Source organism: Camelus bactrianus, chromosome 1 (assembly GCF_048773025.1).
Source record: "Camelus bactrianus isolate YW-2024 breed Bactrian camel chromosome 1, ASM4877302v1, whole genome shotgun sequence".
Taxonomy (NCBI): domain Eukaryota; kingdom Metazoa; phylum Chordata; class Mammalia; order Artiodactyla; family Camelidae; genus Camelus; species Camelus bactrianus.
Genome location: NC_133539.1, coordinates 72,040,187 through 72,054,506, shown reverse-complemented (window position 1 = coordinate 72,054,506; position 14,320 = coordinate 72,040,187). Strand labels below are relative to the sequence as shown.

Below are 14,320 nucleotides of genomic sequence, written 5' to 3'. Positions count from 1 at the left end.
GAGAAAGATCCTCAGTTTGAGAGTGAAGGTACATAACGCAAAAGTGGAGAAGAACCTGGTTTTGCCGTCTCCCTTTGACTGTCAACATGCACGTACAATAGTGGCTGTGGGGGGCAATCATAGCTCTTTCCTGGGTAGAATGGAGCAGACAATCTCTTACCTGTCGATGCCTCACTGAGAGTGGAGGCCTGGCTGCCACCCTCGCAGTTGCCTGCAGTGTGGTGACTTCCCAGGTCCCCACTCTGCTCCCAAGGACCTCTGCTCCCCTAAGCCCGCCTCCTGTTAGAGATTCATGCCCTGGCTGCAAGTTAGACTAGCCTCGTTCCCAGGTCCCTATGATTCTTTGTTCTTACTCCTCACTGAGGAGGCTGATTTAGACCTGGGGACAGGAAAAGCCTGTAAGTTAGACATATTTTCACCTTTGGAAGGCAAAGCCACAATTCTACATGTCTAAGGAAAAGAGCAGGCACGGGAAGCACGTCTCATCAACTTACCTTCAGCAGCATTTGGTACTTTATAAGTCTCTGGCTTGGTCCTCTCAGGTACTTAAAAAGAGGGAGTGTGTGACCCAGTTGACGCTGGCATACCTTGAAAAAGCAAACAGAAACAACTTAACACACACACAGAACAAAAGTGGCAGCATTTAAACACAGTGGTGAAATGGGCTTTTTGTGGACAGGAGGAGCAGCTGTGTCAACCAGTTCTGTAATATGATTGGCTGTTCAGTCCCTCAGGAACAGTGTGTAAAATGAGAGAAAGGGGAAAGGGGTTGTGCTTGGCTAATATTTTTATAGGCAATTAGGGATGCCATACCATTTATTTCTTTTAGAAAGCAAATCCCCTAGGAGGGGCATTTCAAACCCTTCTGAAAACAAGGCAGCCTGTCTTCGAATTGGGGCTTAAGGGTGATGGAGTCTATTCAAGGGTACATGATGGCTTATTGATATCATTCCAGGGAGTCCCAAAGTGTGACCCTTTGGACTTAGTTCCACTTGCAAAATCCATCCTAGAAGAGGATCCTGGTTTTCTCACCAGCCTACAGCTGCTCCTCACAGGGCTGTCCCACAGAGACTCGGGGCAGCATTGAAACTCCCAGTGTGTAATGTCAACATAGGAGAGACTTTTAATAAGCTTAAATCTCAATGTCAGATTCCTCTGCCTAATTCATACTTTCAATTTCTTTAAAAATTGGATGCACACATTGTCAAGGGAAAACAATTTGTGGGAGACCTTAGAACCTCAACATTACCCCAAAGTAGGTGCAGTCTTGACATTCTTGCCAGATTGCCCTGGCTCGGGGCAGATTCTTATGGTATTTAAAATATATTTGAAGATCTTCTTTCTGGGTGAGAAAAAGTTAGAACAAATTAATCAGGTAGCATTTTTTCAGTCAGTGGACAGGATAATATAGTTCATTCATTCATTCAGTGGGCCTGAGTATCTTCAACATGTAAGGAAGTGGGGATACACAATAAATAATCTTATGTTGGAGTGAGTGTGTGATGAGGAGGTAAACAGAGGGTTACAAACTACACAGATCTGAACAGAGTACTGTGAGAGCAGCTATAGGACACAGGTAAATAAGTAAATTCATGAACAGGAGTCAATTTTTATCTTTATCCTTTCTCCTCGGCTCTTTATTTGGGACACCAATATCTCCCCCAAATAGCTCTGCACTGAATAATAAAACAGGCAATAAAAATGCTGGTAGCTGATGGCTCCTTCTTTCTCTCTCCCCACTCGCTCCATATTACAATTATTATGATGCCAACCCTAAAAACACAAAAACAAAAACCTAAGAAATGACCAAAAGGTAGAAACACCCAGAAGGAAAATGTGGCAGTTTGGACACAAACCTAAGTGGTTCAGGCAACCCTGCAGCAAAAGACCCTGAGGCAGGAAATCTACACGATGATCTCAGTGCTAGAGATCAAGCGGGGCTCCACGTGCTGTGTGACCCATATTCTCACTATATCAAAGGCCATGAGAAGTGGGCACATGTCTGCCAATATCCCAGACAGAAAGTCCATCCCAAGCCTACGGAGTCAGTTTGCCATGTTTCATCCACTCCATCAGGAGAACCTGGTCCACGTGGGTGTGCTTGCCACAGAGCCCGGGCTGCTCTGGTGGAGATGACCACGTGGCCCCCTCCTTATGAATTTCTGTGTCCCTATCCTCCTGCTCAGGCCACTCTTGATGTCTTTCATGTGGAATTGGGTTATTTTCTCCCTTACAGCTTCAACTATTCCTATTTTTCTTCTAAATATATTACTGTGGTGAATTATTTCTGTTTCTGTAGCTCTTCCCTTCTCCTGATGGATTGTAAGTGGTCATTTCACTTTACTATAAGAACTACAGCAACCCTGTCCTTTGCTATTCTCTCCAGAAAAAATTACACACACACACACACACACACACACACAAATACATTTATAGAGGCAGCTGGCCCTTGAGAAGTGTTGTTCAGACTGGTTAAGAAACTAGAATAATAATTCAGAGCTTAGCAATAATGCCTTCATTATTCATTCACTCTAGAGCTATCTGTTGAGTGCCTTTGATGTGCCAGCCACTGTGTTGAGGACATTTGTTAAATTCAATGGCTCCCAGAGCATAGAGGCCTAGACATGGGTAACACTCCTGCCATCCTGAAGTCCAGACTTATAAAACACTACAAATTGGTTAAGGCGTCTCATCCACCCTTTGTCTGTCTGAGCACAAAGACATTGACCTTTAGCTCCAAAAAGGATTCAAGGTTTCACTGCTTTCAACACTCACCACCAGAAGATTCTCAGAAGCTGGAGGAGACTTTGGAGATCCAGCCTTCCACCCAGGGAGACATCCCCAAACTCTCCCAGTAACAGAAAGGGACCTGGTTCTTGGAGGATGCTGAGCTGTTACCTGTGTTCCTGAAAACTTCACCCCTTGGTCCTGTGCCTGCACTTTGAGCAACACAGAATGTCACAGGCCTTCAAGTACTGAAACATAACTATTGACCTAAATTTGTTCTTCAGTCCAAAATTCCTTAGAGAGAGCATGTGCACTAACTAGCAGAATATGCAAGTGCCCAATTCCCCTTACCTCTTTATAGAATATATCAAGAGGCTAAAAAATTGCTACCCCAAAACTCATATTCACATAGGGAGACACGATTGCTTATGGATTAGGAAGACTGTAGGCTCTGGTGGTGGATGGCCCAGGTTCAGTTCTTGGCTTTGTTAGTTACAAGCTATCTGGTCTGAGGTCAGTTACTTAACCTTCCTACACTTCAGTTTCTCACTTGTTAAGTGGGCTCACAACAGCAGTGAACTCCTTTGATTGTTGTGAGATTAAATGAGATGATATACAGAAACCTCTCAACAAATGCAGAGTACCTGATACAGGCAGAGTACACGACAAGTGGTAGCTATTGTCAAAGCACTTTTTACCTTGTAGAGCCCTTCCGCATGCATTATTTTACTTGGTTTCCACATAACTTGACATACCGATATTACGAAGCTTGTTATATGGTGTAGGAGAGTGAGACTCCGGGGGTTTGAGTGACTTACTTGAGATCATGCTGATAGCAAGCAGCTCAACTCAGATAAGTTTTCTGAGTCTCACTCCAATGCTTTTTCCATTGTACTATGTGAGATCTCAGAGCAAATGGAACTCAAAGTTAACTACTGACAAACATTATTCTACATAGAGCTTGGTCTCTGGGACAGAATCTTCCTGTATACTAAGGGCTATTAAGTCTGATTAAAACACTCAGCCAGAACAATATTTCAAAATTCATTTCCAAGATAAGTGGAAATCTGCAAATATTACTGAGAAGAGATAAACTGCCATAGTAAATAGTGGGTTATGGGCCTGCCTTATTGGCTAACAAATACAGGTCTTTGCACAACAGTGGCCAGTTCCCTCAAGGATTCTCAAAGATTAAGTAATTGTGGTTTTTTAATTACCCCATTTGTCCCAGGGGAATAGCTTTGTGCTTGATAAAAATTTATTATCTGTATTTTGCCTCCAATATCATAAATCATATAGGATTATATGCAGAGTTTGTGGCCTAGATTAATGCTTTCTAAGGTTTCTCCCAACATGAGGGACTACAAAAAGCTTTGTAAAAATTTAGGAGAGGAATTCTTCTAAGAAAATGTTTAGTTAGTAATTCTCTAACAATTTTCTCATACTTGGACAGTTTTTAATGTGATGATATCCATTTTTTCCCGCAGGAATCTGGTCTTTTTCTCATCCAACAATTTTTATAAGTCTTTGCAATAATGACATAAGCAGTTGTGAAATATTTCTAAACTCTGCAACTAGATTTCACAATGGTGGTTTGATGAGCACAAAAGTGCAAAATAGTATAAAACACTAATAATGCTATAAAGGTAATTCAAAAGGAAATTAATCAGATTGAATACAAAATGGTTTTTTTATGTATCTTGAATTCTGGCACTGGATGGAAAACCTATGGTGAGGCTGTGATGGAAAGCCTAGACAGTGCTATGGCAGGGGCCTTCCAAGCAGGTCAAGGGCCCTGAGGGTTGAAGACTCTGTTTCTCCATCATGTTGAATACCTCGAAACTTGAGGACTTCTGTTTTAGGTTATCACAAATACTGCTCTCAGACTTATCAGCCATAATTTGAACTGTTGAAAAATATTTAAGTTTTTTGATCTGTTGTCTCCAGTTCACGAAACGAAAACAATCAAGAAATGCAAAGAAGGGCTGATTGGGATAGAGAGAAGAAATGGGAGAGATTTAGAGAGCAGAGCACATGGGGATCATCTGCACAGTCCTCCCAAAGGGAAGGAAGCACTTGATGGGGAATGATGTTGGTGGCAGCACTTCTCTGTGCCAGCTCCCAGGGAGCGCCAAAGCCAGGAGGAGAACCGGCAAGAGAGAAGAGGTCTGCGTGGTGGGAAGGGAAGTAAGTGGTCAGAGGTATGGTGTTGGAGGACAGGAAGTTCACAAATTGGGTGCTAAGCATAAAAGAAGCTGTAGATTTTTCGAACTATCCTCGATGCTGTAGAAAATAAAATGGAAGAAAATACATTTTCTGAGAGTTTCAGTTTAATACCAGCACTTTCTCTTGAGAGTGTTAATACAACTTTAGTGAAGAATTTAAGCCTGCTGTGTAAAACAGCTTAGTCACTCAGAGGAGGACCATCTACTATGGGGGTCTGGGGCCAGTCTTCCATTTCAGGGGCTTTGCAGGAAGTCAGGCTTGCAGTCATAACTGCCTAGCAGTGTGAGCTCAGTCAAAGTGGACTCAACTCACATAGGTTGAAGTTCTGCAAAGGACTCCCACTTTGCATTTAAAGGCAGATATAAGTTTCTAGACCACTAGTGTTTCTATTTGCCCTTTCCACTTATACAGAAAATTAAGGGCTGACTTTAATTGCATGGTTATTTTGATTTATTGGGAGCACAGACTTACTCTCTTGAGAAAGCAACGTGCCAGAAGTTCAGGATTTTCGATACACTTTTCCAATTCTTTTAGAAAAGTCCTAGGGAAAGAAAAGTTTAATAATGCTTTGATTTTTACACATACAGGGTTAACACAATTTTTCAAGTAAAATCACATTAAGTTTTAAGAGGCACATAGAAAAATGCTGGTTGTCCAGGCTTTATTGCTTCTGACTCATCTTCAACACACTGATTTGGAAGGAAAAAAGGTATTCTGTGACATTACCAGGATTCCCTGAAACCACCCACACCTGTTCTGATAATTCTAAGCCCTAGCCACAGACAGACTGGGTGCACTGCTGATCCCTGCTACATGGCAATGACATTAACAAGAACTGCTGTTGGGGCTGCTACTACTACGACCATTGAGAGCTTACTGTAAGTCAGACATAAGCTAAGTGCTTCGAGAACAATATCTCATTTAACCCTCCACCAAAGCTTGCAAGATAGGGTTTCATAAATGCGAAGCCTGAGGCTCAAAGGGGCTGAATAATTTCTCCAGGGAAAGTAGAAGAAACAGGATTTCCATTCAGTATCGTTTCTGAACAACAGATAAGAGATGTGGTAAGGAAACAACTGTGGTTCAATTCACCAAGCAGTCTCTTCCCTCCTATCAATTCAACTTGTGATCCTGGGGCCATTTTTAGTGGGTAAAGTGAGTAAACAAGCTGTGGTTTTGTTATCTGTAAAATAAAAGGGCTGGAAGATGATTTCCAAAGTCCTTTCCTTCTCTCATTCTCCGGAACCCAATACCCAAGCAACACCAGGCTAACAGGACAAGTGACTGCCCGGTGAGCATCTTCTAACACCCTGGGTCCCAGCACTCCCCTACGGTAATAGGTATGTGGTCATGTGTCTTCATCATCTTTGTATTCCCAATGCTGAACACAGAGCCTGACACAGAACAGGGGCTCAATAAACACTGACATGTGAGGAGATAAATAAGCAAAGGAACTGACGAATGACTACAGCGTCAATGCCTGGCACTAGTACATGCTCCATTAATGTCTCTTCCCTTCTTCCTTGGGGATCCTGTGGCGCTTCTCCCCTCCTCCTCATCCCATCCCTCCCGGGTCCTGTCCACTGACTCTGGACTACTTGCTTAAGCCTGAAAATACCTAAGCAGTTTCAACTCTAAATTCCATCAGTCTGATTCCCATCCTTCTCTTATTTTCCATTTTCCCTGGTAATTTGAATGATTATATACCTGTTGTGGAATTCGTAAAGTTCTCTAATATTCCCAAAGAGAAAGTCCTTGTTATTCTGAAGAACATCTGGAATTAGATGCTTCAGCCAAATAAAATCCATTGGAATGATATATCCCTGCAGAGATGGAAACAAGGTAGGTTTTACAAATAGGAACATATAAGAGATGATCTGAATTAGCCACTCCAGGGACCAAAACTTTAATAATTGGGGAATATGGCATACATGTTTCCTGAAAGCCATTCCCCAAAATACTTTTTTTGGATATTATTTTCCTCATGTGTCCATCTTCAGAAGAAGATGGCTTTATGGCAATGATAATACAGTGGAATTTTTATAGGAAAAACAAATATATTTTTAAAAATACGTTGTATAAGTCAAGTATGAAAGGAAGAATCTTACCCATCATTTTGTGACCTGATGCAATTACTACTATCTTACTTTATTTCCTTCATGACTTTTTAAAAGCTTATTTTATATGGTTATAATCACAGTACATATATAATTTTTAGTCTTTTTTTTCCATTTTATTTTATTTTATAAGTTTTTTTAATGGGGGTACTAGGTATTGAACCCAGGACCTCATGCATGCTAAGCATTTGCTCTACCATTGAGCTATATCCACTCCCCATATACATTTTAGACTCTGCTTGTAAATTTCTACATGTATTATTTTTAATTTAATCTTATGAGCACTTATTTTAATGTTGCTGCCTGTTATTAAAAATAATTATTTTGTAATAGTTGAATAATGACTTTATCAATCATTCCCTTTTTTATTGGACATTTAGTTTTCTTCTGATATTTTATTGTAAAAATTTTCTATTATAACTTTATACATATAATTTATTCCTCAAGATTATTACCTTAGGAAAGAAGGGAAAATACAAATTTTCACTCTTAAGCAAAAAATGCTACTTAATGAGAAACAACTCTCCCTTATTAAATTACCAAAGGCATTTAAATGATTATATCCATTATTGGCAAGCGTATGGTGACCCTAGTTGAACATTGGTACAATCTTTTTGAAGTTATTTGGTTACATGGATCAATAGTCATTAAGTATGTTCTTATTCCTGCTAAAAGAACACTTGTGATATTATAAGATGTGAAACTTTGGTAGGGATTCTAAAGACATATGGCAACTATTTTGAGATTCTTCCTGCAACAAAACTTCTGTGGTTTGAATACTTACCATGCCTTCTGCCCCAAATCTACTTACATCAATTATGTTCTTAATCTCCTTTATATAAGTCTCTTCGGTCTCAAGCAAGTCACATACAATGCGCCTGAATCAGCAGCAGGTAGGAAGATGAAAGAGAGAGAGAGACAGTGGAGGAGGGGGAAGCAGTGATTGAGAATTCTTTTAGAATAATGGTCATCAATATAGTTTCCCTTAGTGGCTCACCTACTTAAGTTGTGGTCAGTTCATTCTGTTCTGTTGAACACCCAAGGCCAATATCTCACAAAAGCACACTCTAATCACACTGGCATGAGAAGAAATGGCAAAGTTAAAGGGTTCAAGATCCATCTGTGCAGCTAGAGAATGACTTATTCTCCAGTGGGCCATAGCATGGGGGTCAAGAGGGCAAAAGTTGAAGTCAGAAATACCAGGTTTGGATCCCTGGTCAGGAAGGTCTGCCTGACCCCTACATCGTCCATATGGTTTCCTAGACTTTCTCTCCAGCCTTCTGCTGTTTCATTGTTCGTAGCAAGATCTCTGACCTACATGGATGCATTTCGTTGTGCACGGGGTTGGATGGATGTCTGTCCAGCCTCATTCCTGTGGCATTCCATGCTTCCATTTTTGGATTGATTTTTCTAAGCCAGAAGACATGGGCTCTGTCTGCTTTGCTTGAGGAAAGAAGGTGTGGGGTGTGGTACACAGAATTCTAAGATGATCCCCAAGATTTCTGGCCCCTAGTATACACACACTTCCTCCCAGTTAGTCAACCAAACACTGATATAAGTGCTGCTATGAAGGGATTTTGCCAGTCTGTTTTGTTTCAAATCAACTGACCTTAAGATAGGTAGATTACCAGGTTGGGCACATCCTAACCACATGGACTCTTTAGATCTGGGTCTAAAAGTCAGAGAGATTGGAAGCATGAGGATTGAACACAAGGGAGATTCTACTTTGCTGGGTTTGGAGATGGAGGAGGTGGGGCATGTAGCAAGGAACACAGATAGCTCCTAGGAGCTGAGAGTCGCCCCCAGCTGACAGCCAGCAAGCAAACAGGAACTTTAGTCCTACAACTGCAAGGAACTGAATTCGGCTACAACCACACGAACTTAGAAGGGGAGATCTGCGAAGAGCAATTGGCCAACATCTTGATTTAATCTGTGGGACTTGAGCAAAAAGCCAGTCACGTTATGCCCAGCCTCCTGTCCCAGGGCAATTGTGAGCTGAGCTGCTAAGTTTGTGGTAATTTTTTATGCAGCAATAGAAAACTGACAGAAAGAGTGAGGCCAGTTCCCACATTTACCTCTAGACAGGCTGCTTTCTTTCTCTCCTCAGGCCGTGAAGGCACACTTTCTTTCAGGCCTCCAAGTGAGTCAGTGTTTGTACAAATGTTTGTATGTAGAATAGATACACTTATGGTTTCCTGTGAACTGTTGGTGTGTTATCTATTAAACAGTAGCTTATCCTAGTAAAGGGTTTCTTTTCCTCTCATAAGAATGGGTAAGGCAAGGGACAGATAACCAAAAGACATGATGTAGGAAATACATACACATACACAAATGGCTATTAGTCTTATGAAAAAAATGCTCAATACACATTAATCCAACAAAGGCATATTAAAAAGAAGTAACAATTGTCAACTTCTATAGCATGGCAGACAGTTCAGACTGGCAGATGTGGATGTGGAAACACACTCAGATAGTATTGGTGGAAGTGTAAGATAACTTAGAAATATCTCATCAAAATTTAAAACACACACACCTTGACTCAGTAATTTCACTTCTAAATATATTCTCTGTTTGTAATTAGAACAATAGAACTTCAACAACAACCAGACATAAACTAGAAATTATTTAAATGCTCATCAATAAATTATGGTACATATATATGAAATGCCATGCAGTTTTTAAAAAGAATGAAGCTGATTGAATCATGCTGACATGACGTGGTCCAAGTATTTTAAGTGAATTAGAAAGAAAAACAAGATGAACAACAGTGTGCATAGTATGACTATTTGTGTAAAAATTAGTGTGGATGTATACATAGATGTAAAATTGTATATGCTTAGAAAATTCATGCAAAGAAACTTAAGACATTGTCAACAGTGATTGCTTTTAGAGTGATACTGAAGACAAAACCCCAACAATAGGAAGTCCGTGAACACTGGTAGCCTCCGTATCAGTTCAGATTTTTAAAAAAAGTTCTCACACCATTGCTAGCCATTCTTTTTCCTTTCCTCTCCTTTGTTTTCCTTTCAAATAACTTTATAAAGTGGGAGCAATTGAGGAGTCTAGCTGATGATTGCCTGCTTCATTATTCCCAAGCACATAACTTTGTTCACAGAAAAAAACTCAAGGGTTTAATATCTAAAGCCATCAAGTATATATAATGTAGATGAAAAACAGAAAACATTGGGAGTATTCAAGATATTTAAAACCCTTAAATTACAGTACTTTATGTCCCGATGGATATCTACCCAGAGGTGGAGCACTGTAATTAGAACAGAGTTGAGGATGTTAGCTCAGCCTGCACTAGCATCCTCTAAACTAATGTACATCCTGGCACTTTGTTTTACATTTAAAGTAGATCTTGCCCCACCAACACCCTAGGTCATTAAGGAGGAAATTACGCATAATGTTTTAAGGGGCTGTTTCTTCTCTGAAGCCATATTTCAAGGTAGCATAAAAATAGAGCTTCAGATATCTGGTTCCACCCTACATGACACCTCATGTTTATTTCAGATGACACCATAGCCAAGAGGCAAGAATGGAAAGAATGTGCCTTTTAAAAAAAATGAATGCAACAGTATTTGGTAAGTAAGATCATTAAAGTAGTGTGTGTATGTTAGGATTTCCTGGTAAGTTTCTTCTTTACTCATGCACCTTAATCTGTTGCCCGTTTTAACACTTGCCCCTCATCCCTCGTCACCCTCCATTTCCCAGCTCTTCAATTGAAGAGTATTCTCTTGGGAACCAGCCTCTCAGAAATATATTTTTGCTCATTAATTGTCAGTCAGATGTGTCGAGGTTCCATTTATTCCTCATATCACACACACCAGAAAGTATTATGGATTTTCACCTTAAAAAAATCTAGTTTTCATCTGATACCCTCTGTGCCAAATTGAAAGGTCTGTTCTTAACCTTCTCAAACTCTAGAGCATCTGTCATAATGAATACTCACCTTAAACCTTTCTCTTCCTTTGGTTTCTCTTTATTATTCAATCTCCATTCACCACCCACCTCTCTGTTTCTTCTCTATTCCTTCCTTGCTTCACCTCCTTCCTCATGTCTAATGTTGCTGCTTCTCAAAGGTCTGAACTCAGGTTTCCAGCTTCCTTCTCTCCTCTTCCCTCATGCTGTTGACTCTCTCACATCTTTATACTTCCTGCTAGACCTTTGGGCACGCTCAAGCCCATGTTGCCAATGGTCTACATAGATCTTCACCTAAATGCTTCCCAGACATCACATCACATCAGGTTGAAATAGAACTCATCAGACAGAAACAGCATGCACATCAGTGGAAGGGTCATTCTTCTAGGGTCCCTAAAACTCCCAATGGTCATTTCAAACTCCTCCCTGCCTTAATGGCTTACATTCAATCTGTCACCAAGCCTTGTCTTTCCATCTCTGAACGTGCCTCTTGGACTCACTGCTTATTCCCCATTTCCGATACTGCCATAGAGAGCAAACTCCCCACTCTTCTCATCCTGAATACTTTGGTGCACTCCTCGCAACTCACTCTTGCCTCTAAGATCTCACTCCTACCAACCCATTTTGTAGACTACCAGTCTGTGCCCTTCCTAAAGCTCCATGTCCATTATGCCATCACTCTCCCCCTTTAAAAACTTAAAATAGCTTTCAATTGCCCACAACTGTCAATGTTCCTTCCAGGATTCCAAGACTCTCCATTCATGTGAAAAGAATCTTCTTAGGGAGCTTGCTCAAAAGGTAAATACACATCCACAGATTCAGAAGGTGAGGGGGTGTGGTGCTGTGGGTGAATAAACAGGTGGAATCTGCAATTTTCACCCTGCATGATTCTAATGCAGATGTTCCTCCATTCAATCAAGTTAACACCAATCAGACCCACTCCTTTTAGCCACCTAGCTTAGTTAAACCAGTGTTGGCATTAATTTATACTTCCTTTCAAATTCTAATCATTCTTGAAAGTTCCAATTCTCCTACTTCCACAAAAATTAACAGCTTCAGGTGAAATTAGTACCATAGTCTTTTCCTTGCTTCCCAGATGAAAATCATTAGTACCATGTAACAAGCATGTATTAGCTCTCTACTATGAGCCAGGCACCATGATAGATACTTGGGATATGATACATAATGCCTTAGTCTAATGGCAGAGACAAGAAAATTAATGACTCCAGTGCAGAGTACCAGGTAGTCAGAGGAGTCAGGTGCACAGAAGGGGCCAGAATTAAGCCAGGGGTGGGAAGAGACACTGCCAATTTTGAGTTGAGTGGAGTGAAGTTTAGGCAGAGTTTTGAAAAAAGCAAGCAAGGGGACAAGGATGGGGAAGTATGTCCCAGGCCAAGGGGGACAGCATGGAGGAGGAATCAGAAGTGAGAGATGTATGCTCTACCATACTTGCAAGTTTCTTTACTGGCACTGGGCCAACAGTCCAGTAGGTTCATAAATGCTAGGAGCTGATACAATCTTAAAGACTATCCAGTTCATTCTTATTTTACAGATGAAAAAAGAGAGCCCCAGAACCATGCACTGACTTGCCCAAGGTCTCTGACTTTGGCAAAGCCAGTGTTTTCTCCACTACATTATGATTCTTCTCTTGGCCTGTATTTGGGGGTGCATCTAAAGTCCTGTTTGCTGATTATGAAACAAAACACAAATTAAAATGAAACTAGTGTGGTGATATAAAAATACTGGGTTTCAGAAATATGGGTTTCCAAGTCTATTTCTACTTCTAACATGCAGGGTGACTTTGAGCAAGCCACTTTCTTTCTCATGGTTTCCATCTCTTCATGTGTCAAAAGATCATCCTGAGTATCCCTCCTGGTTCTCATAGGTCATTCTCTAAATAGATTATCATTTCTAATAAAATGTATGATGTAGTCTTTTCATTTCTCACAAGAAAAGAAGCAAATGTCATAGACTTTCTGTTCATTTACAGCCTCAGTTAATTAGTTAATGTGTGACTGCGTGAGCAATAGGACGGCAAGGAGAAGGAATCAGCGTGGGCTGGAGAGGTCTTGGAGGTGAGATCTAACTGTCCTCTGTAAGACTGAGCACTTGCAGGAAGATGGGAGGGTGTTCCAGAAAGAAGGAAACATGAGCAGGGGCTAGGAGTCCTGGCTACACACAGGGCTTCGTGGGAAGCGGGCTGCTGGGGCAGAGTCTGGAAGCAGAGGGGGTGGGGTGGGGGTGGGGAGGAGCCAGGATGGAGAAGGCTGGTCCACCAGGCTACAGTGAGAATAGATTCAGGAGCCCAGGAGACGGTTTAGGAGACTGATCTGGCCAACTGTCCAGGAGCCTGTTTCATTCAGTGCAGAATAGGTCCTGAGGGTTCAGGCTTAGGAAATCATGTTCTTAGTTTTACATCCTCCTTTATTTTCATAGGATGTTCTATAATTGTGTAATAAATTCCCAGAACTATAAATGTTCTCAGTTTCTATATTTTGTCTGATGTTAGTTGGATTTGGTCTCATTACTCCGACATATTTAGGGTAAACCACCTCAAATTCATTTTGGAGGAGGATGGGGCATAAATAAACTTTACTAAAGTTTATCTGGATGGTTGCTCACTCTTCAATATCATATAATAAATAATGACAAAGTAATTTCATGCAACCTGCATTTTTTAGAAGAGGGATGGATTATAAACATAATCTCATTAATTCTAATTCAAGGTAACAATCCTGCAATTATATAGCATTTTAGGGATTATAAAGTTTTTTTGATTGTGGTAAAATATACATAACATAAAATTTACCATTTGAACAAGTTTTAAGTGTACAATTCAGTGGCATTAAATACACTCACAATGTTGTGCAACCAACATCAGAACTTTTCCACCAACCCAAAGTGAAACTGTACTCATTAAACACTAATTCGCCGTTCCTCTCTCCCAGTCTCCAGTAACCTCCATTCCACTTTCTCTCTATGAATATGCCTATACTAGGTACCACGTATAAGTGAAATCATATAATATCTGTCCTTTTGTGTCTGGCTTGTTTCACTTAACATAAAATTTTCAAAAGTTCATCCATGATGTAGCATGTGTCAGAATGTCATTCCTGTTTAGGGCTAAACATCTTCCATTGTTTGCAGTAAGAACACATTTGGTTTATCCATTCATTTGTAGATGGACACTTGGGTTGTTTCAACCTTTTGGCTATTTTGAATAATGCTGTGGTAACACTGATGTAAAAATCTCTGTTGCACCATTGCTTTCATTTCCTTTGAGTATATACACAGAAGTTGAATTGCTAAATTATACAGCAATTCTTTAA

The 14,320-nt window shown here is 40.5% G+C and overlaps 1 protein-coding gene across 12 annotated transcripts in view; it reads right to left on the bottom strand.

Annotated features, from left to right (window-relative positions):
• Positions 1-14,320, bottom strand: part of MCF2L2 (MCF.2 cell line derived transforming sequence-like 2) — a 207,885-nt gene that overhangs the window by 42,818 nt on the left and 150,747 nt on the right. For all 12 annotated transcript variants that reach the window (XM_074367088.1, XM_074367109.1, XM_074367099.1 and 9 more), the window contains 5 exons: positions 7,882-7,948; positions 6,661-6,776; positions 5,425-5,494; positions 1,250-1,342; positions 495-587 (listed from right to left, as the gene is read on the bottom strand). In XM_074367088.1, the coding sequence (XP_074223189.1) occupies positions 495-587; positions 1,250-1,342; positions 5,425-5,494; positions 6,661-6,776; positions 7,882-7,948 (439 nt within the window). The remainder of the gene's footprint in view (positions 1-494; positions 588-1,249; positions 1,343-5,424; positions 5,495-6,660; positions 6,777-7,881; positions 7,949-14,320) is intronic.